Source organism: Acomys russatus, chromosome 1, assembly GCF_903995435.1.
Source record: "Acomys russatus chromosome 1, mAcoRus1.1, whole genome shotgun sequence".
In the NCBI taxonomy this organism is placed as follows: Eukaryota; Metazoa; Chordata; class Mammalia; order Rodentia; family Muridae; genus Acomys; species Acomys russatus.
The window spans coordinates 45,554,491-45,578,590 of record NC_067137.1 but is presented as its reverse complement, the minus strand read 5'-3'; the positions used below and the strand labels follow the sequence as shown (position 1 = coordinate 45,578,590).

The 24,100-nt window shown below is 44.6% G+C and overlaps 1 protein-coding gene across 4 annotated transcripts in view; it reads left to right on the top strand.

The window, feature by feature from the left end:
- Positions 1–24,100, top strand: part of Pik3cg (phosphatidylinositol-4,5-bisphosphate 3-kinase catalytic subunit gamma) — a 76,484-nt gene that overhangs the window by 28,718 nt on the left and 23,666 nt on the right. Inside the window, exons 1-5 of one of the 4 annotated variants that reach the window (XM_051144773.1) lie at positions 12,516–12,806; positions 16,155–18,161; positions 21,238–21,303; positions 21,413–21,638; positions 22,942–23,045. In XM_051144773.1, coding sequence (XP_051000730.1) covers positions 16,167–18,161; positions 21,238–21,303; positions 21,413–21,638; positions 22,942–23,045 — 2,391 coding nt within the window. In that variant the 5' untranslated portion in view covers positions 12,516–12,806; positions 16,155–16,166. The other 3 variants (XM_051144781.1, XM_051144765.1, XM_051144790.1) reach the window with 3 other exon arrangements.

The window sequence follows — 24,100 nt, the reverse complement described above, 5'->3', positions numbered from 1 at the left end:
TCCTGGAACTATAGCTCTGTAGACCAGGCTGGCCTCAAACTCACAGAGATCCATCCACCTTCTTCTGCCTCTCAAGTGCTGGGATTAAAGACATGCACTGATGTGTTTTCAATTGAGAACATGGCCAACAATTTCAGGTGCCATGAAGGTTGTCACAGAAGGACTGGTGAAGGAATCTAAAGGTAATGTCTACAGTATCCCAGTGAGGACTCTTATTAGCATTGCATACAATTTTCAGAATTCTTGCAATCTCTGAACCTTGTTCCCATTTAAAGTTTTCCTTCTGAACTTTATATATATATGCATGAAGTTGGCAACCTCTGCCATCTCCGTGAACAGACAGCACCATATTTGAGCAGTGAGTGCCCAAGATGTTTTAATAACACCACACTAGAAACTTCCATGAGCAGATCATCAGTGTTAGTCACTGTTCAATGAGCTGCTGTTTTGGGAGAGTTAATGGAAATAATATATGATATTGTATATTATATTATTGTTATATACATTTATTATGTATTTACATATAACATTGTTGAATATGATTTATAGCCAGCACTAGTTTGCTTGTCACTGAAGTAAATGAAGCATTTCAAGGGAATCAGCAGCATTTCCCTTGAATCTGGGCTAATGGCGGTGAAATGTTTTCAGAATTGCAGCCATCTTTATTTTCTCCTCTGCTCTCTCACAGCCACACATCTGCATCCTCCCTCACCTCACCAGAATGTCATGTCTCCCTGCTGGAATGGCTTTATGCCCATCAGGATGAAACACTTCCTGAGTTCAATAAGCTATACCCTCTGCCTCTCCTCGCCCTCCCCCCACCCCCCGCCCCAACTCCCCGATCACTGATCACCTTCTCTGGGAAAACTCACAGTACCACAGTGGATGTTGTGTCCCCAGTCGCAGCCTCTTCTGGTGAAATCCTAACTGCTACGTTGCTAGGGGATAGGTCCTTTGGGAGGGCGCTAGGATGTGAGTGAGGGTGAAGCCCTCTGGAACAGTGTAAGAAACAGATTGATCTGGTCTGCTTCACTGTGAGGTGGGCAGAGAGCTCGTCAAAGAGTCACAGGTGAGCAGGATAGGCCTCTCTCCCGCAGCCTGCAGCTGGTGTCTTCTTGTCTCAGAACTGTGAGAGTGAGGAAGCTGCAGGTCATCTTCTTTGTCAATGAGCCCATGATTTGAAAAGGGGCAACTCAAACCCCAGGATACTCATTAGATAAGGCTGTACATCCCAAAACAGTAGAATGGAGAATTTGGGAAGGGGGCCCTGCTAGAAAAACATGAAGCTGTAACTGTGTGGAGTGTCAGCTCATGGAGATAAGAGGGGAGAAATTTCTTTCTTTCTTTTATAATCCTGCTTTTATTTTTTTATTAATCTATTCATATTACATCTCAATGGTTATCCCATCCCTTGTATCCTCCCATTCCTCCCTCCCTCCCATTTTCCCCGTATTCCCCTCCCCTATGACTGTTCCTGAGGGGGACCTCCTCCCCCTGTATATGCTCATAGGGTATCAAGTCTCTTCTTGGTAGCCTGCTATCCTTCCTCTGAGTGCCACCAGGTCTCCACATCCAGGGGACGTGGTCAAATATGAGGCACCAGAGTACGTGTGAAAGTTAGTCCCCGCTCTGCACTCAACTGTGGAGAATGTTCTGACCATTGGCTAGATCTGGGTAGGGGTTTGAAGTTTACTGCCTGTATTGTCCTTGGCTGGTGCCATAGTTTGAGCAGGACCCCTGGGCCCAAATCTGCCTATCATAAGGTTCTTCTTGTAGGTTTCTAGGACCCTCTGGATCCTTCTACTTTGCCATTTTTCCATGCTTCTCTCATCTAGAGTCCCAGTAGGATGTCCTCAAGAGGGGAGAAATTTCTTGAGACAGGCACTACTGTCTCTTGACAAGTTAGCACACCAGTCACTTTGCCTTTTGTCTATGCTGGTGTCCCTTTTGGCAGAATTAGTATTTTATTTTATTTTTCAGAATTAGTATTTTTAAAAAATTGTTTCACTGGTCTCTTGGATTTGTCATTGTAGAGTGAAGGTCTCTCTCTCTCTCTCTCTCTCTCTCTCTCTCTCTCTCTCTCTCTCTCTTTCTCTCTCTCTCTCTCTCTCTCTCTCTCTCACACACACACACACACACACACACACGCACACACACACACACCAGATAATTTAAGAACAGCGCCCTCCTTCACACATGAGTTTTTATGACAGGATCTCTCACTGAACCAGGAGCTCACAAACTCTTAGAACAGCTAAAAGCACACCCCAGAGATCCTTCTATCTCTGTTGCCCCCCACCAGCACTAGTTTTATGTGCATTCTGTGCTGCTCAGCTTTGCTTTTTTCCCCACACAGGCTCTGGAGGATTGAACTCTGGTCGTCTTGCTGAGGCAGCAAACACTTACCAACTGAGCCATCTCCTCAGCCTAGACTGATACCTTTATAAAAGAAGTGGAGAGCTCCCTTAGCCCTTTCACCATCTAAGGGCAAAGCATTTGTCAACCTGTCCACAGCCCTTACCAGTCTGCCAGTGGCTTGACCTTGATCTTGAACCTCATAGCCTCTATGATCATGAGAAATAAACTTGTGTTGGAAGGTTTTCAGCTCAGGATGTTTTGTTATGTGATAACCCAAATGGATTAGATAAGTGTCCTGGCTCTATTCACTTGCTTATTTTATTACATGCTTCAACTTTATGTCATTGAGCATTAAGACTCTAAAGGGATTATATGTCTTTCATACTCTGGAATATAAGCAACAATTATCCATTTCTAAGAAGACTTAATCCTCAGTTATATCTTTTAAATACTAGTTTTATCCTGGTACCATTGTCAACAAATCCTTAGAAGCATATAAAGCACTGGCTTTTTTAAAGGAGTGGAAGATAAATGGAGTCAGCTGATGATGATGGAGTCAGCTGATGATGGATGGAGTCAGTCGTTTCGGCCTTCCTGCTCAGACGGGAGGGCATCCTGAGTCTCAGAAACCTAGGAACAACACAGCTTTGAGGGGAAAAGGCTTCCTAGTGGAAGGGTATCCTGAGACACAGGAGCCCAGGAACCACCCAGCTCTGAGGTGGGACAATGTCCCAATTGGAATGCATCCCGGGATAAGGAATTCCAGGAACCACACAGCTCTCCCAGGGGAAGGTATCCCCAACTGAGCTGGGAAGCTCAGGACCCGCAGCCCTGCTCCACCTCCTTGCTTTCTCTCTCCTTCTTTTCATAGTCATACCAGGCAGAAGAGACTTATTGGAGGAACAAATCCAGGAAGAGGAGGGACTAATGGGAGGTAGTGCGGAGCTTTCTAGAGCAGTGACTTCCAAAGTGAGGATTGGTGGAATTTCAAGTCCTGAGCTTGTGGGGAAGCTCAGGGATTGGCGAGTTTTTGTGTTCAGGGATTGGTGGGTTTTCCTGTTCAGGGATTGATGGCTTTTGTTCAGACTTTTCACCTAAAATTAGCATAATCTGGGATGGGCCCATATATCACATTTTCTTTATTATATATTAATAAACAGCTAGGTCGATTCTGTAGATTAGCTATTATAAGTGGTGCCACACTGAGCGTGAGCATGCAGGATCTCTTTGACATGCAGTTTCATTTCCTCTGGATATATATAGTGGTATTTCTCAATCATAAGACAGACATATTTTTAACCTTTATGGAACATCCATACTGTTTTCCATATCAGCTGTACTAATTTGCATTCCCACCAATGGGATGCTAGGGTTCCCTTTTCTTCATGCCCTTGCCAACACTTGTTATCTTTCATCTTTTTGAGAACAGCCATTTTTACTGTGGTAAGATGGTGTTTCGTTGTTACATTTTTATTGTGTCCTCCCTTAAGCCACACTCCCTAAAGGCCCTACCACATCCCAAGAACACCATAGGCTGGAGACCAAGACTTTAACACACAGGCATTTGGGGTGTATTCAACGAGACCATGCCATCCTGTGGTGGTGCTCACGGCCTAGACCAGATGCTAGCTGTGAAGGCAAAGGACACGTGCACTAAGAACAGATAATCTGGTTTCCTTTTCTGTGAGGAAATGTCTTGGTTTGATGTGTTAGCCTTATCATCATTTTGACGTGAGCAACTTAAAAGAGAATTTACCAGCTCACAGTTTCAAATGTATTAGGGCTGCATTTAGTGTCTCTATCACAGAAGCAGAAACAAAGATGTGAGGGCTACTTGCCTCACAGTGGACAAGGAGCAGAGAAACACACAGAGGGGATTGTTCTAGCCCTTACTTCCTTATATCCTTTAGATAGGTCCCAGAGCTTTCCAAAATAGCACCCCATCTGCAGGCCAAGGATTCCATGTATCAGCCTTTGGGGATAAATGTACTAAAACAGGAGCCCTTAGAAGTAGCCACCCCAACTGTGGGAGCTGCTATGGTGAGTATTCTGAGGGTCAAGATCTCATGAAAATTCCAGGTTGCAACACAATCTAAACATGGCACTCCAAAGCTGTTGGAAGGGGTCAGGGTGCTGCTTGGTGCCACATCTGACCATATGACTTAGGCTGATGGCAGCTTGGGTGCTAGAACCACCCTCTGGGACATCAGTGTGAACCTGATGACATGCCTGTGGCAACTGTGCAAATACCCTATTGCCCAAGTGTTAGGTTTCATCAGCCTAGCATTCATTCCACAGTAAAGCCTGGTGCTGACTGCCCTGCCCACAGGGGGGATCTTGCATCATGTTGGCACTCCTGAGGTTTGGGCAATGTTAATGAAGGTAGTCACTCCCTCACCATGCTACGCTGACCCCTGATGGGTTATACCTGACCCTCACAGCTTCAAGGACTTGTCCAGTCACTGGGGTGCACAGAGTCCCCATATGGCCACTGGATGTGAAACAGAATGAAAATGGAGTCAATTGTATTGGACACAGGGCTTCTGACTGATACTGGTGCCACTCTGAAGGCTCACGTGAGGACCACTAACCTGGCAATAGCAGTGATGCTAGAGGCTGGAGGACAGGTGGTGCAGACATTTCCTTAGCCATCGAGGCTGACACTGTGTTGACACTGCACTGGGTCATTCTCATTGTTACAGAGGTCTATCTAGCTCATGAGTAGGTATGTACCAGACTGTTTCTAAAGCCAGAAATCATGAGAATAGTACTTGAGTCTGTCCTGACACCACAAAGGTGATACCAAGGGAACTGAGAGACCCCATCTGTGAAGTCTACCCTGTCCGTGGTTTCTATGAGCATTGAGTCTCAGTGTGATGGGTCTGGCACTGGGCTCCTAAACAAAACATATGCTAGCTTTAATGCCCTCCTCCCCAGCTCTTCTACCAAAACAGAGAAGGCCTAATGCAATTCCAATGGATCAGTTTAAATGATGGTAGTTGAGTCTCAGACATCTTCCCAGCATTGGGTTAAGCCCTGATGGGCAGCCTGGAGGTGAGTTTCAAGTCCAAAGCCTGAACTCAGTCCTCCCTTCTTCTCCCTAAGTGGCATGCTGGACTGTCTATGGCTGAGGAAGGATGATGCAGGCAATCCTTTCCACCTTCTTCAATGTGTCCTCTCATTTCCTGCTACTGGAAGTGGGCACTATGGCCCTGATTTCCTCAGCAGCCATGGAGGTCATTTGGTGTATATGCAGCTATTGAACTTGATGCTTCTGTGGAGAGGCTCTTCCTTGGTCGACATCTTGCCCGCCTCTAATACTGCAACTTGCAGACAGTAGTAGGATTTTCAAAGCAGAACTGAGGAGACAAAAGGAGAAAGGACAGGAGAAGAAGATTCTGAGAAAAGCCACACAAAATCCCTGTAGGTAAGGGGAACAGATATCATGAAGAAAAAAAAAAAAAAAAAGAACTTGGTATAACTTAATTTTGCTAAAAGCTACCCAACACTGAAGATGTTTACTCTTTTTAAAAGCCGATGGTGAAAGGCATATGCTAATTATTTTTATAAAAAAAAAAACATTTGCCTTAAATGCCACTTAAAATGTTTCTCTGCTATAAATATCAATTTATAGCACTTTCTTATGTGCTTAAAAAGAAGTGTTTTATTTAATAAATAAATAAACATTTTTATATCCCTTAATGCCAATTTTAACAAACCTCCACCAAAAAGGCTTTAAATCTCACCAAAGGAAAACTAACTTTATAAAAGTTGGTCCCAGACACACCAGGCTATTTCTTCAAGAAGAAATGACCTATTGTGTCATGCTAAATTAGACCACAGTTTCAGAACAAGCCACATTTTCAGTGGCTGGACAAACTTGAATACATTTTTCATCATAGATGTTTTAAGCATGGGCCAGCCTAGGAACTCTGTGGATCCCTGTATCCTACAATGTAAAGTCCACAGTTCTTGCCATGGCTTTGTCAAGAACTGGCGACCTAGGCTGGAGTGATGGCTCATTGGCCAAGAGAAAGCATATGCTGTTCTAGAGAACCTCAGTTCAGTTCCAAGAAGCTGGGTCAGGTGGTTTACAGGCGTTAGAGATGGCCACCAGCCCCAGGGCATCTGACACCACCTTCTGGCCTTACCCAGCAGCTTCGCTCATCCAGCACAGGCCCACACAGAGACACATGATTAAAAATGCAGTAATTAGGAAGGAAAAAAAACATGGCGACTTGGCTATAGTCCAATTTTTGCTTCTCTTATATTATGAATATCTTACATGAACTTTGTTCTTTCAAGAATTGGCTGTCTTTCATGAGTCACTCTGCCAGAATGTTCTTTCCCACTGCGTCTGCCTACTCATATCCTACCTGCTTTCTGTGCTACCTTACTGAGGAGTTCCCTCTGACGGGCTGACTGAAAATGACAGAGCCCTGCTTGGCACCCCTAGCCCTTTCCCTGGGTGGCTCCATGGACATCTCATGTCCTGTACTGGGTGATAATGACACCAAAGCATCACTGTCTTGCTAACTCTCAAGTTCTTTGCAAAAACTTGCCAGCATATTAAAGCTATTCAATAATCAATGCTAAAAGAATTCATGAACAAGTGGAAATGAATACGCACGTCAATGGATATGTGGGTGGAGCTCTACACATTGAATGGAAGGCACCCACCCCCATTTCCCTCCGTATGAGCCCAAAAGTAATCCTGTTCCCTTCATGATACCCTTCCTAGCCCCATGGGTCTGCAGCTAATATAAAATGTAGCACCTGTGTAGAGGTCAGGGTTGGTAAGAATTACCCCACTTGAAGAAAGGACTCATAGAGGAATCTGCAAGAACAGGGGGTATGCAAATGTTTAAGAAAGTTTCGAAGTGGCTTCCTGACTGGGCCTCTGCCAGTGAATAGACCTGGTAAAATGACTTTGTGTCTAATACTCATAGAGAAAAGTGGCCATTGTGAGTGTGGTCAGATGAAGCTTACTTATCACCAGTGAAGGCAGCATCCCATCAAGAAACCACAGGACCACTGACCCAACGGGCTCTTCCCCTTCAAGTCAGATCATACCACTTTAAAAGAAAAGGACGGAGGAGAAGGGAGGAGAAAGGAGGGTGGACACCACAGAGAAGAGGGTTTTTAGTTGCAGGAGGCCAGCTCTGGGAACCTGAAGTACACACACACACACACACACACAGAGAGAGAGAGAGAGACAGACAGACAGAGAGAGAGAGAGAGAGAGAGAGAGAGAGAGAGAGAGAGAGAGAGAGAGAGAACTTTTCACATGACCAGATAGACAAAGAGTATTTCCAAACTTTTCTTAGCCATGAAGAGGACTCCTCCTAGATACAGTTCAAAGCAAGCAGGTACAGAGAAGGCCTTGGCCCTTAGCTTACCCCTCAGTGAGTGGCTCCTTCAGGGTGGATCTCACAGTCAACTGTATTGCAGAAGGCCAATCTGGCTGTGGATGGAGGGGCTGTCACCTTCTCAAGGCCAGGAAAGTGCAGCTTTGACTAGCACCATCCCCCATACCCCAACCCCAGCCCCAGTCACTTCCTAGAGCTCTTTCTCTGAACCTGGAGAGGCTGCATGTCTGACTGGCTTCCTTTCAGTGGCCTGTGACTCCTGCTATAATCCAAGTGGAGAATCCAGAGGTTTGGCAAGCACAACATTTCCATAGGCTTGAGCAGCAGCTGCTGTTACAATGCTGCCAGAACTCTGAGAGCAGGCTCCATCCTGTCATCCTTCTGCCAATGTCCATATATAGGAAAAACTCCACTCATGAAGAAACCATAGCTGATTTGGAAACTACAGTCCCTTCCTACAGTTTTGTCTGTGTGAGTGAGGGAGAGCCAGGTAGGAAATGGCTTAGAGGTGCACGTAAGCAGGCAGGTAAAACCCTTAGCACACTATGGATAATCTTGAAGGCAAAGTCCCAGGGGAGTCTATGGGAAAGCTTTGACAAAGAGATACTTGCCCGTAGGGTATGGGAACTGCAGTTTGGGGTCTTTAAATTCAGTCAACATTAACAGGAGAATGGCATTGAAATTTGTCAGCTGGGACCAACACAAAGGCTCTGAAGGGCTTGTGGGTCCTCATAGTGTTTCCTTCTAATTCCACTGTCTCTTCCATGTTCTGACACTGGAAAGGGGTGCATAGTGGGCCTTGGGAAAGATTCTTGGAAGGAAATTAGAAACTATCTGGATTTTGATTGGTCTGAAAGATATGGAACTATCCCTCACTGTCCCTCAACTCTCTTGTATGTACATCGAAGTGTGGTGACCTTCCAGAAATACAAACTATTCATTCCGAAAATATATATCTTTGTATCAAACACTGAGAAACAGTGGTGAACATAGCAGACACTCATCTTAAAGAGATCAAGCGACTGGTGGGGATGGAAGGATGGCAGCAGTGGAGTAAGGAGACCGCTGCCCGTGGGAAAAGCAGTAGGGTGACTGCCATTGGTCAGCTGCAGAGCCACTTGACCTCTCGGCACCTGGTTTTCATCTTCTGTAAGTGAAAACCATAGTGGCACTCCTCTCCTTGGGATGATGGAAGGGCTACAAGGAGGAATGTGCAGAATGCTCACAACTGTGCAGGACACACACAGTCAGAGGAGTCTGCTCTTGTGGGGTCAGCATTACTGTTATTGCATTCACTACTGTAAGGAAAATATTCTTAAACAGTGTGCTTTGCCAAACCAGAAAGCCTTCCCAGAGGAGGTTACCCAACCTGAGCAGTAACTAATGGCTAGGGCAATTAGGGGAACTGAGGCAGGGAAAAGGGAAAGGCAAGAGGGGTCAGAGGTTGCACACACAGCTGGGATGTGCAGGAGCTTAGCAAGTAGAAGGCAGAGACCAGTTGGCTTTAGCTGTAGGGGCGATTTTGAAGATGAGGCAAAGGGCTAAGGATAAAGAATCTAACAGATCATGTTAAGGAATTTGGATTTTAAAAAATCCGTTTACAAAACAATTACTTCTGAAGTGCTTTTTAAGCATGGTAGGAAAACTGAACTGAACAAGGAAACAAAGGAAAGTCTACTTCATGGTCCATTTTGCTAATAAGAATGGAAAACTAAAGATTCAAGTGAGAGGACAACATTCAGGATATAATCTGAATAAATTATAATAAATGAAAAATGTTTTAAAAGAATGGAAAATTCAGTGTGATTAATGTCCCAAAGACACATGGTCGTGGCTACTATAGCTCTCTGGGATTTGATTAACAATAGCTGCTTTCCTGTGTGAGTTTTGTTGTTGCTGCTGTTGTTGGGATTTGAAGTGGCTCCCCTCAGCCCACATGCCATGATTATAGCCTGCATCTCCAGTGGGTACTATTGTATCTACTAATGGCCTGGACAGCTGGCCACTCAGGGACAGTTCCTGATCTACTCAAATCATTTTAACAATCATCCCACTTCCTATTGACTGGCTGCAGTAAGGACGGGCACTTGCCAAAACTCTGACCAGAGACCTGAGGGAACAAAGGAGCTTCTGGGAAAGTGTTTCTCACTAAAAACAAAGCACAAGATGCCACAATTTTTGCTTCCTCTTTATACTATGACTCCCAGAGTCATGTGTCCTTTTTCACACCCAAAATGTGCAAGATATTATATAGGTAATAGTTAGATTAGTTTTGTTCTGTGGAAAATTAAAGGTTTCTAGCAACTTCCTAAAATGTAAACAGGGTGTGTGTGTGTGTGTGTGTGTGTGTGTGTGTGTGTGTCTGTGTGTCTGTGTGTCTGTGTGTCTATGTGTGTGAATTTGAGCAAATTAAAAAAGTTAAAACAGATGAATTGATATATTAGCCCCCCCCTGAATGAGCAAGAATAATTATATACCACAAAAATCAGTGCCCTCATGGTACCAGGATGACGGTGGGGCTACTGTACAAATGACATTGCATGTACTCATTTTTTTCTGCATGATGAAAAAAAAATGCATCTGAATGATATTCTGCCTCTCCAAAAATGCTGTAAACAATCTCTGGGGACCACATGCAGAAAGCCTTCCTTATATCGAACAACTAATGCTTAACCTGTTTCTTGATGAACACTGCCTACTGTGTCTTCTGATTTGAAGCTCTTCTATCTTGTCACTCCTGTGATAGCTAGGTGACGTGTAGAAGGACAGGATCTCTGCATTTGTTACTTGTTTGATGACTACACTCAGAATATAGTGCTAGATGCATGAGACTCGAAGAGTGGACAGAGTGGAAACACGCTAGTGGAAGAAGGAGGAAGCCTGGGGATCTGATGACCCAAAAATTCTAGAGATAAAATTTCCTTACTAGGAGAATGAGGCTCCATGTGGAAAAGTACCCACATGAAGAAAGGAGGCATGAGGCATATCTCATTGCCTCTGCCCAAAAACATTCACTACAGATAGTAAAATTTAGTGGTTATGTGAGGAACTGAGGAAGATCAGGGCACTTTTAACCTCAAATCACCAATAAGCCTGAAGTATTTGAAGGTTTAGTCATAGAATTGACAATATTTGCATAAGTGAACTTAACTGAATAGTCTTCTCCGAAGAAAAGGAACCCAAGAGCTTAGTCTTAGTCTCAGCATTTCTGAAATTGTGTGTGTGTGTGTGTGTGTGTGTGTGTGTGTGTGTGTGTGTGTGTGTGTGAAGCCCAGAAAGCCAAGGCCAGCTCACAGTCCCCTCAGGTCAGCACTCACTCTGAAGAATCTTACTCACATCACCTGCTGCCATGGCCCTCACAATACTTGGGAGAGGCATATCTTGGCAAGTCTTCTCCCTTGAAGAAACAGGACTACCTTGAGATGTGTAAAGACACCAACACTTTCCCAACATACAATCCCAAGAAAGTATTCTTACAAAGAAATACACCTTGGGAGGCTGAGATGCGCCCTCTACAGATGTGGAAGGCGGCCTTGGAATTAAGATTTAACCTGCTGATGTTGACTCTTAGCCAACTGTTTAAAAGCTGACCAGAAGCACCTATGCTATTTTTCCTGTCGCTGTGACAAAATACCCAATGGAAGCAATTTAAGGAAGAAAGGGGTTTATTTTGGCTCCCAGTTTGAGGGCACAGTTCATCATCGTGGCAAGAAAGACATGGTGGCCGGCTCATGGAGCAGCTGCTGTCATGACATCTGCTGTCAGGAAGCAGAAAGCGACAAACAGCTGGTGCTCCGCTGGCTTTCTCCAATCCTGAACTGCAGCTCATGAATGGTTCCACCCATGTTTACAACGGATCTCCCCACACTTCACTTAATCCTGTCTGGAAACTGGCTTAAAGCCATGCCCAGAGGTTTGTCTCCTGGATTCTAGATCCTGTCAGATTATCAGTCTGTATCAGTCATGGCAAGGACTGTGTGAGAGGAGGTAGAACAGATCAGAGACTCATTTATCTTGATATCAGAGTAGTTCAGAGAAGCTGTGCTTCCAAGGGGCATGTGAGGCTGCCTCTGTCCTTCTTGCTCTTCCTGGGGACAGGCTGGAATCTGTGACAGCCTAGTGGGGGAGAATAAGCTCTGGTAGAGATGCCTGAGACAGGGGAGTTAGCTCAGGGTTCTAGAAGGAATGGAAGTTACTTGGAAAATATAGGAGTGCTTTACAAAGACTTCAGAACCAGTCTCCTTCATGTTTTCCAAGCCTGTGGCAACTGGAAGCTATCTCTCAGGGATTACCTGCCTGGTGCTGACAGGCTTTAGCTCCCTGAAGTCTCAATAGCAACCTCCTCCTATTTTGTCTGATTAGTAATCAATGCTTACAGTAAGCCCCACCCCCCCAGCACACATCAGCACACCCAGCAAGACAGCAATTGGCACACACATGCTGCAGAACTTTCAGTTTGATATTTTGAGACCTAAATGGTGAGAGAGAAGGAGAGGGAGGGAAGGCAGGGGAGAGAGAGAGAGAGAGAGAGAGAGAGAGAGAGAGAGAGAGAGAGAGAGAGAGAGAGAGAGAGAGAGAGTCATTATTCGAAGGAAGAGAGCTCACAGACATTGCTCTTACAAACATCCAGATTGAGCCCACCAGTCCACAGTTAGAGCACACACACCAGGGTTTATGTGACCTCTCAGCTGCTAACAGGTTTTTCTCAGCTCTTAACAAGTTATCTAATCCTGTGCCTGTACAGCCCTTTCTTCTGCTTACAGCTGGCTACACACACACTTCATTTGTTCATTCCTTGGGTAGATTTTTGGTTTGGATTTTCATCATCTGTCTGAGTCGCCCACAGTCTTTGAAAACTTAATTCACAGGGTGAGAAAACAGTAAGGTAAACAGTGCTCTCTGTTGTGCGGCTCCTCTCCGTGTGCTTCTACAGGAAATGCATTTCTGACACTTTTAAAATGAGCAATCACATGTATAATCAACTTGGTTAAAACTTCCTTCCTGGTAACTGCAACACTTCCTCTGCATCTGGATATGAAGGGAGCCCCAGAAAAGCGGAAGAGTCGAGAGGTGCCCCGGGTAGGTTTGAATTTGTTTTCTTTTCATAAAGTAAACAAATGACCCTTGGGCAGTGTCGTCTGCAGGGCTCTAGCAGTTACTGCTGCTGTCTGTTGTTTGCTCGGGCTGACTCGGAACAGTGACGCTTCCTTCTCAGCTGGGATATTTTTGTCTAGAACCATTGCGGGTTCACAATGAGCCAAGCGCTGACCGTCCGAGTTTCCTTGTCTCACTCAGCCTAGACTGTGTGTATCCACAAGGTTCCGGCGAGAGCCCACAGGTGCATTATTTCTCTCTGCTTTTGTTTGTGAGGAAGGGGGAGGCCTCAGAGCCCATGACGGGCAGGCTCGGTAGTCTTACAAGTGCATGCTTGGGAATTCCGTACAGTGTTTTTGTAAGAAGACAAAGCTGCTTAGCCCCAGACATGAGGAGAACCAGTGAGTATTTGGTCAGCCTCTTTTCTCCCGTACCTTGTATCATGACAGAGTATGAGTTCTTGGTGTCACTGAGGCAGATCCTGAGTTGTGCTTGTATGCTTAAATTTGGACATGTTTTATTTTAAATCTATGTCAGTATGAATATAGCTCATGGTTTCTCTGTTATCTATTCTATAATGTACCAAAAGACCAAAGTGAGTGCTTTAAGCTACAAAGCGACAGTTGTGTGGGACAGTTGGTTCCATTTATTTGCCAAGTATAACTTAAATGTATTTTAAGAGGAGGGAGATTGACTTTAAAAATTACTTAACCGACCGGGTGCAGTGGTGCATGCCTGTTAATTCCAGCACTCTGGGAGTCAGAGGCAAGCAGATTTCTGTGAGTTCGAGGCCAGCCTGGTCTACAAGCAAGTCCAGGACAGCCAAGGCCACACAGAGAAGCCCTGTCTCAAAGTAAATAAATAAGTAAGTAAATAAATAAATAAATAGCTTGACCTAAGAATTGAATATAAGTTAAGATCCAATGAAACTTGTCTTTTATAGCTTTTAATTAAACTCTTCTTTGGGCATATAATTAATACTTCACTATTTTTCAGGAAATAATGAATTATGGGTCTTATTAACATCAGTTAGAGAGTAAATGATATTTTCTGAAATGTTTTGTTTCAATATTTGAACATGGTTTAGAATATAATGTTGTGTCAATGAAGCAATACTAAATAGTAAAATCAAAATGTTTTATGAATCAATTTTCGCTCTTAGTACTCTGAGCATTTCAGTCATTACTTGATGGGTTCATTAGCTGGAAAGGTCATAGTTGCACTTAATCGCTTTGTAGAGGGCAAGTACTTATATATGGGAAATATGATGGGAATAAATTTGTAAATTCTTGGTAAGGAGATGAAAATATTAGAACAAAAAGAAACTGAATTATCATTTAGGGTCTGAACAGCAGGCCATTGGAGGGCAGCAATCATGTCCTCTGCCAGGTCTTCTGTAATGCTGAGGCAGGTCCAACCAACTGGCTCAGTTACAATTACCTAAAAGTTCACAATGGGGAAATCCAAGTATGGGGACCCCTCCCTCACCTGTAGTGTAGCAAGGATAGCTGGAATGCTCCAAGTTCCGTGTGTCTCCAAGTGGCTTTGGTTACAACCTTTGCCAGTTTTGCTATTTTTGAGTTTTATGAATGAAATAACATTCTGTCTTATATGGAAAGGAAAAAAATGAAAAGAAAAAAGACAGGAAGTTGACTAGGGAGAACATTCTGGGCTCAGACAGTTTGAAAATAGAGAAGATGAAGCAAGATTGAGTGTCTGGGTTAGAGAAGTGTGAGACTGAACAAAGGAAACACATTGACTTGTTTCTAAAATGACACTCAGGGTCTCTTGCACTGCACCTTAGAAACTGGGACTGTGTTCTTGGTTGTGTTGTCCCATGTTCCTGTGCACTTCGGGGTACTTAATGCGGTTACCATTTGAGCCAGTAAATGTCAGACACTGCTAGATGAGTGTTTTACATATTTTTGTGCACGTGTGTGTGAGTGGGGTATATGTGTGCAGTGTAAGCACACATGTGTGCATGTGCACAAGTACACCTGCGAAGGACAAAGGAGACACTCTTTACCTTAGTCCTTTCAGACAGGGTCTCTCACAGAACCTAGAGCTGGGCTGGTGGCCCACAAGCCCCAGTGATCTCTGTTCTCCTCCCTCCTACAGAGAGAGTGGGAAGAGAGGGAGAGGGAGAAGGAAAGGGAGAGGGACAGAGAGAACTGGGGTTACAGGCCCATGGTGGGCAACTTATGTGGTGGTAGGATGTAAACTTGTACAGCAAGCATTTTTTCCAATGAGCCATCTCTCCAACCCTGTAGTGCTTTACAATTTTTAAATGAAAACATTACACGCACGCACGCGCGCGCGCGCGCGCACACACACACACACACACACACACACACGAGAAAATATGTTGGCATATACGCATTACCCGATTTTTTAAAAGTACACTGCCTTATTTAACTTCTGCCTCCACTCTCTAAGTGTAAATAACCAAACCAACATATAAGAAATAGGCTCAAGAGCCGAGTGTGGTGGCGCACACCTTTAATCCCAGCACTCGGGAGGCAGAGGCAGGCGGATCACTGTGGCATTCCAGGCATGGTCTACAAAGCAAGTTCAAGACAGCCGGAGCATGAGAGAAGCATGGGAGAATGGCAAAGTAGAAGGATCCAGAGGGTCCTAGAAACCTACAAGTAGAACATTATGATAGGCAGATTTGGGCCCAGGGGTCCCGCTCAAACTAAGGCACCAGCCAAGGACAATACAGGCGGTAAACTTTAAACCCCTACCCAGATCTAGCCAATGGTCAGAACATTCTCCACAGTTGAGTGGAGAGTGGGATATGACTTTCTCACGTACTCTGGTGCCTCACATTTGACCATGTCCCCTGGAGGGGGAGACCTGGTGGCACTCAGAGGAAGGACAGCAAGTTGCCAAGAAGAGACTTGATACCCTATGAGCATATACAGGGGGAGGTAATCCTCCTCAGGAACAGTCATAGGGGAGGGGAATAAGGGGAAAAGGGGAGGGAGGGAAGAATGGGAGGATACAAGGGATGGGATAACCATTGAGATGTAACAAGAATAAATTAATAATAAAAAATTAAAAAAAAAAAAAAAGACAGCCGGGGCAACACAGAGAGACCCTGTTTCGAAAAGTAGAACAAAACAAAAAGAAACAAGCTCAGAGGTGAAGTAGGCCACATCACCTAGGCGGTAGGCGACTGGCTGAGAGTCGTGCTGTTAAACACAGCGCTGCCTCCAGCTTACTTGGTCCCCCTAGGCCTCGTGTTCACACCAACCCACTACAACTTCTCCCTGCCATGATACAGGAATGTACAGGGAACAGCGTCTTCTAGCTCTGTTTTTCCACTCCCAGGTTGCATAGGGCATGGAGCTGGAGGACTATGAACAGCCCGTGGTTCTAAGAGAAGACAACCTCCGCAGGCGCCGGAGGATGAAGCCGCGCAGCGCAGTAGGCAGCCTGTCTTCCATGGAGCTCATTCCCATTGAGTTTGTACTGCCGACGAGCCAGCGCATCAGCAAGACTCCAGAAACAGCGCTGCTGCACGTGGCTGGCCACGGCAATGTGGAGCAGATGAAAGCTCAGGTGTGGCTGCGTGCACTGGAGACCAGTGTGTCCGCGGAATTCTACCACCGCTTGAGCCCGGACCACTTCCTTCTGCTCTACCAGAAGAAGGGACAATGGTATGAGATCTACGACAGGTACCAGGTAGTGCAGACCCTAGACTGCCTGCGCTACTGGAAGATGATGCACAAGAGCCCTGGCCAGATCCACGTGGTACAGCGACACGCACCTTCCGAGGAGACCCTGGCTTTCCAGAAGCAGCTCAACTCCCTGATTGGCTACGACGTCACTGACATTAGTAACGTGCACGATGACGAGTTGGAGTTCACCCGCCGCCGTCTGGTCACACCCCGCATGGCTGAGGTGGCTGGCCGGGATGCCAAACTCTACGCCATGCACCCTTGGGTGACATCCAAACCTCTCCCAGACTACCTGTCAAAAAAGATTGCCAATAATTGCATCTTCATCGTCATCCACCGCAGTACCACCAGTCAAACCATCAAGGTCTCGGCAGATGATACTCCTGGCACCATCCTTCAGAGCTTTTTCACCAAGATGGCCAAGAAGAAGTCCCTAATGAATATCCCAGAAAGTCAAAGTGAGCAGGATTTTGTGCTGCGAGTCTGTGGCCGCGATGAGTACTTAGTGGGTGAAACGCCCCTCAAAAACTTCCAGTGGGTGAGGCAGTGCCTCAAGAACGGAGATGAAATACACCTGGTCCTCGACACGCCTCCGGACCCAGCCCTAGACGAGGTGAGAAAGGAAGAATGGCCACTCGTGGACGACTGCACTGGAGTCACCGGCTACCATGAGCAGCTGACCATCCATGGCAAGGACCACGAGAGTGTGTTCACAGTGTCTTTGTGGGACTGTGACCGAAAGTTCAGAGTCAAGATCAGAGGCATTGATATCCCTGTCCTGCCTCGGAACAGCGACCTCACTGTGTTTGTAGAAGCTAACATCCAGCACGGGCAACAGGTTCTTTGCCAAAGGAGAACCAGCCCTAAACCCTTCACCGAAGAGGTACTCTGGAATGTGTGGCTGGAGTTTGGCATCAAAATCAAAGACTTGCCCAAAGGCGCCCTATTGAACCTCCAGATCTACTGCTGCAAAACTCCAGGACTGTCCAGCAAGGCTTCTGCAGAGACGCCAGGCTCCGAGTCCAAGGGCAAAACCCAACTTCTCTATTATGTGAACTTACTGTTAATAGACCACCGGTTCCTCCTCCGTCACGGGGACTATGTGCTCCACATGTGGCAGATATCTGGGAAGGCCGAAGAGCAGGGCAGTTTCAATGCTGACAAGCTCACATCAGCAACCAATCCTGACAAGGAAAACTCAATGTCCATCTCTATCCTCCTGGACAACTATTGTCACCCCATAGCCCTGCCTAAACATCGACCCACCCCAGACCCAGAAGGAGACAGGGTTCGAGCTGAAATGCCCAATCAGCTTCGAAAGCAGCTGGAGGCCATCATAGCCACAGATCCACTTAACCCGCTCACAGCGGAGGACAAAGAATTGCTCTGGCATTTCAGATACGAAAGCCTGAAGCATCCGAAAGCCTATCCTAAGCTATTCAGCTCAGTGAAATGGGGACAGCAAGAAATTGTCGCCAAGACGTACCAGCTGTTAGCCAGAAGGGAGATCTGGGATCAAAGTGCCTTGGACGTTGGCTTAACCATGCAGCTCCTGGACTGCAACTTTTCTGATGAGAACGTAAGAGCCATTGCAGTCCAGAAACTGGAGAGCTTGGAGGATGATGACGTGTCTCATTACCTTCTCCAGCTGGTGCAGGTAGGGGCTGGTGGTGGTGGCAGGAACTGCTCTCTCAGAGAGCTTATTTGCATGCCCACAGGCACCCTCCTCAGTAGTCATCCCATATCCTTTGTTCAGTTTCATGATCACTCAGCTTAGCGCTGGTGAAGCCACGCCAAAAAGTAGTAAATGCTTCCATTGACTTTTTTTTTTTTTTTAACTTTTTTTTTTTTCTGGGTTTGCCAGCAAGTATTTGAAAGACACCAGTGCTGTACTTCACATTTTAGAACTGCCCACGTGGAAATAACACTGTCCTCACTGGTTATTTTAATGAACTAGTTGCAGGCTTCCTTGTGCCAAGGCCCCACTGATTTACATGTTTTTTGTGTATTGTGTCATTTGATTCCACTAATAACTGTGATGGTGGTCAGACTAGAATTTGGATTTGTGCTTTATACATATGGAAATTGAGATACAAGAAGATAAGTTATGTATCCAAAACCATACATTTTAAAAAAAGAAATGGACCAGAATTAAAGGGCTGACTAACTCCAGGCTTTATTCTTTTTATGGCTTCCAAATATGCTACATGAATCCAGCAGCAGGATAATACAGGCTAGATAAATTCTTAATCTCTGCCTCTGCTTATTACAATTCACAGAACAACATCTAGGTAGAAATTTTAAAATGTTTTTTTTTAATTCTTGAGAATTTTATACAGGTACATATTATATGAAACATGATCATATATACCCTCTATTTCCCTTCAAATTCTCTTCCTGTCCTTATTAATATGTCTGCCTCTCAAGTTAATGTCACTTTTTCCCTAATATCTGCTAAATCCACTTGGCACTGTCCAAGTGTTCATGGGTATTGGGTCATCCGTGAGAGCATGGGAATCCGCATCTTCTGAAGGGAATGATTTTTCCTCTCCTAGCAACTACCCACTGCCAATAGCTTCTCAGTAAGAGGTGGGGCCTGGAGATCCTCCACCCCATCCGTGGCAGAAGTTTGGCTGCTTCGATCCTACACAGATTGTGTGCAGGTGACTACAATGACATCACAGCCCATGATGGCTTTGAGGCCTGTTCCACAGGAGGAAAAGTCGTGCTTGGTACTGTATTCCTGGTCAGAGACCCATTGCTGGGGGAGTCATAGGCCCTAGAGTAGAGCATGCTCTTGTTATTTTGCTAACTGGTTGTGCTGAGTAGAATCTGGACAGCCCCCCCTCTTGTAACAGGCACGAGACTGTGTTTCACTCAGTTCCCATGATGCTCTCTGAGGTCCTGTGGGGTCAGCGATATGCCTGCTATTTAGCTGGGTTGTTAAAGGGTGACCGTCCTGCTCACTTTAGTTCTCAACTTACGTTGTATTGCTTGACAAAGGGAAGGAAAGGAAAACCAAAAACTAAGATAGAAAAGGGAGTGTACAGCACAGATGCACTCATTCAGTAGTTTAACAGCTTCTTCAGTAAGAAGACAAACCTTCAGATTTGCTTCAGTGCACACAAACACACACACACACACACTGTATTTAATAACAAGTTATGAAGTTATAACAAGGGTTTCTGGGAAACCCAGGGTACTATGAGCAAATGGCGGGGGCGGGGGTGGTCAGGTGACACTTAAATTTGATTATTACATCTAGGGAAAGTTCTGAGGAGGCAATACTTGATCTGACAATTTTTTTTTTCATTGTCATTTTCCAAAGTAAACTTTGCAGAATTCCAAGATGAATATTTTCTTGAAAATTTTTTAGGTGAAAGAGGTCAATTGGTCTTATTAAAATTGGACCTGTGGGCTTAAATTTGAAGAGTGGTACTCATCTGTGCAGCAATTTGAAACATTTTCAGGTCCAGCTAAATGACTCACCATTGGTTAAAATGGCCTCTTGGTTGCGATCTGCATCATTGCTATAGAAGTGAAACACGAAGAAAGGCCAGCTCTAAGGCTAGAAACTTCAAACGCATTTAAAGCAAGTCCTGTTGACTGAGTAACCACATTCTCAGAACTCGGCTCAGATGCAGCTCTATGGCACCTACTTGACCACACCCAAGAGAAGCACTTTTGAAAGAAGGGCTAAAATTTAAACACTAAGATCATATTGATTAGATTGAACTGGAAACCCAAAGCGAGAGATGCGAAGACTTCAAGGCTCAAAAACATATGTGAGGGTGGAAATGTCTTCTGTAAGGTAGTTAATTTTAGACGTATATACACTACCTACCTTCTAACTTAAGCTATGCATTGATGATTAAATAACATTGTTGCTTTCAATACTGTTAGCTATTTTTTTAAGCTTGTTGAAAAATAAAATATGGAAAACATACAGGCACCCACCAAGATTTAGTTTACTTTTCCCATTTTATCTGTTATTTTTCTTCAGTAATAGAGCTGTCATTTCACTTAATAGCCAACCCGGAACCAACAGTGTGAAAACGATCCAACACTAACCATGAAGGTCAAGTTCTGCATAGAAAATCAGGGATAGATACCCTGACACCCAGCTCCATGCCACAGTGTGGGGGGCAGGGGCTGTGGCTTACCTACAGTAAGAAGGTGGGATTGCCCAAAAGGAAGCAGCAGGGTTTTTGGATCTTCACACTTGGCCCTTCCTTGCAACAGCATTCTGATGAGTATTGAGTTTCCACCGTCCATTTGCTTTGTAACAACCACTCTTAAGTTTTTGGATTGTGAGCCTAGACTTTAACAGCTGAGCCATCTCTCCAGCCCATAACACCTTGCTCTTTAAAGAATTATTACAGCTGTGTCTGCCTCTCCCCTCCCCCTTCCGATAACCCAAGTCATTCTAACTTAAGAGCAAAAGCTTTTGCGACTTCAGCATTGTCAGCACCCAGACCACAGCACTGTGCATCAGGAGTTCTGGCTTCCAGCCCCAGTTTGGTCTTTATCTTCTCTAGGATGCTAAGCAAGCACCTCCTCTTGCCCTCAGTGTTCACTAAACAGGGAACTGGATTTGAGTGGTCGGAGAGATTCTCACCACCTTAGCTGGAAAGACCCATTCGTGTGGAACCATGGGTTTCCCCCGTTTCCTTTCTCCCGACTGACCACTGCAGAGCAGCTTCCTTCAAATGCCAATGTGCTCTTCCTTTCAGGCTGTGAAATTTGAGCCATACCATGACAGCGCGCTGGCCAGATTCCTGCTGAAGCGTGCCTTGAGAGTAAGTACTTCCACTTTAATAGCAGCCTAACAGTATAGGCCACCAGGAATTGCCCGGTAAACCTACAGCATTAGTCATCATCATCTCAACCATCTTGTACCCATCTCAGAACAAAAGAATCGGTCACTTCTTGTTCTGGTTCTTGCGAAGTGAGATAGCCCAGTCCAGACACTACCAGCAGAGGTTCGCTGTGATCCTGGAAGCATACCTGAGGGGCTGCGGCTCGGCCATGCTGCAGGACTTCACACAGCAGGTCCAGGTGATCGAGATGTTACAGAAAGTCACCATTGATATTAAATCTCTCTCTGCTGAGAAGTATGACGTCAGTTCCCAAGGTACAGTGGCTGCATTTTCTCAGTTCTCTTTCCAAATGCCATAACTGTTTTGATTGTTCTTTCTGGAATTCAAGTTGTATTTTGCTAAAGTCAGCCAAGAAAACATTGTTTTGGCATCTTGTCTGCACGAAGTAAGAGGGTTTAAAGCACTCCCTCTATAAGACATGATGTGTATGACCATAAAGGTATATATTCCCAAAACAATGAAGTTGTGCATATGGAACTTGGGGGAATTCAAGAACCATGTGTGGATGGAAGAGGTAATCGTCAATAACAGTTTCACACATTAGAGGTTATTTCCAAATATTTTCCTCTGCCCCATCTTTGATATGTGCATACTGATTTCAAATTATCAGAATTGTAAGGTAGTATTGAGACGTTAGGTTGGTTTTAAAATGCTTGCATGTATACATGTTTGCATCTCAGAATAATCCACATAGGTGTATGTATGTCACCTTCACATACACACACCCCACTTCTCTGTAGCCATTTCTGACCCCTTGTCTCTGCTCTAGAAAAATTAATCACTCCTATAAGGTTTGGGTTGATACCACTTTAATCTGTTGACACATTTCTCTGGAGTGATAAAGTATATGAAACTTGAACCTAGAGAATATCTTTTATTCACTTTATAAACCTAGATCTAACATTACAGCTTAAAACAGACAAACATCCCTGCCCAGTGACGTAAGATTTTGAGGGTTTTTAATTTCTCGCCTTCCCTCTTGACTTCTTCCTAGCTCCTTGATCATGCCTTTCTCCCAAACTACGAATGGTAGTAATAACAGTCTTACATTCGGACTGGCCGCTGTGTGTAGTCTGTACTCTGTGTGTTTGAGACTTTTGAGGTTGCCACATCTTTGGTACACACCCTAACTTCCTCTTTCGAGAATTTGCAGAACTCTAAGGCAGCTCTATTTAACAGTGCATTCAGATGTCTGCTCCACAAACCACATGGCCGATGAAAGTCTCACTGGCTGGAAAGACGAGGGCAGTGCTTATTCCTTAGACTTGCTCTCAGCACATGCTTGTGACTGGAGGAGTTTCCACATGCGTTAACATATGTCCTCTGCCTGTGAAGGGACAGTTACAGTTAAGTTGCTCACTGTAATCATGACTTACTTTACTTACTTGGAATTGTTAGATCCCCAAAGGGGGTCTATATCCCTTTTCCTACTACCAACTTCCTAAATCAAATACATGGAATACTAAGGAGATGTGACCTTAGGAAACGTTGAGATAGTAGATAGTCCTGTTAATGCCTTGTGCTCACTTAACTTCTGTATGCTTTTGATAATTGCAGTTATTTCACAGCTTAAGCAAAAGCTTGAGAACCTGCAGAATTCCAATCTCCCCAAGAGCTTTAGAGTTCCCTATGATCCTGGACTGAAAGCAGGTGCCCTGGTGGTAGGTATCCGTGGGATGTCTCTGTGTGTTCCTTATGCCTTGCAAATGTCTAGTATGCTTTGTAGAGCCAGGGCTTCCCAATGCATCTTCAGGAGACACAGGAAACTAGAGCAACCCCAGATGGGCTTTTGCTAAGATCCTCTCTAATCTCTAGTACTCAAAGCCCAAATACAATGCCCCAGTGGAAGGGTAATTGCCCTTCCATTGTATTTTAAATCAGCTTATCGGTGAATTCTTTATATAAACAGTTGTTCATAGTGTGAAGTTCAGTGAGTTTTTCACAGATAAATGCTTCCATACAACCACCAGAAAATTCAAGACACTTAACATCCCTTTGGAAATACAACAGAAATTCTTCAAGTCAGTATCAGCTGGCCATATTGTAGGTGGGCCTGTGCCTTGACTCTCTGATCATTTCCGTTGATTAAGTGTTAGTAGCACACACTGTAACAAACCACTTTGTATGCATGTAAGACTCTTAGAGAGGCATACCTCCATTAATGCACCTCTTCTGCATGCATTGTAAACCCCACAGGATATTTTTTCTTTAAAGAAAAATATATGTACAATAAATAGATTAAGCCATCTTAAACATTTGTCCACATATTATTATGCTGGGTACTCTCCCAATACCATGTTTCTTTGATCTTTAACATGCTATCCTGCAAGCTGTTAGCAATACATTCTTTCAGAGTTTACTTAGCCCAAAATGTTTTACTATGCATTTGTTTTCACTAGGCAGAGATTCCTAGCTTACCATTTTTCCTCTGGCTGGCCTATGTCCTGATGATGACACTCTGGCTTTGTCTTTGAAGTTCTATTTATAATGCATCCTTTTCTCCCTATTTCTTTTCAGATTCCTTTCCCCCCTGGTTTTCAGTGGATTGATTACAATGTGTGTTGGCACAGGTTTCTTGTGATAAAGCACCAGGCTATGTTGCTTCTTGGGCTTGTGGTCATTCATCAGTTCTACCACATTTGGAAATTGTTTAACTGTTATTATTTTCCGTCCCTTCTCTGGACTTTCTTTCAGAGACCCCTGTTCCTATACTCTA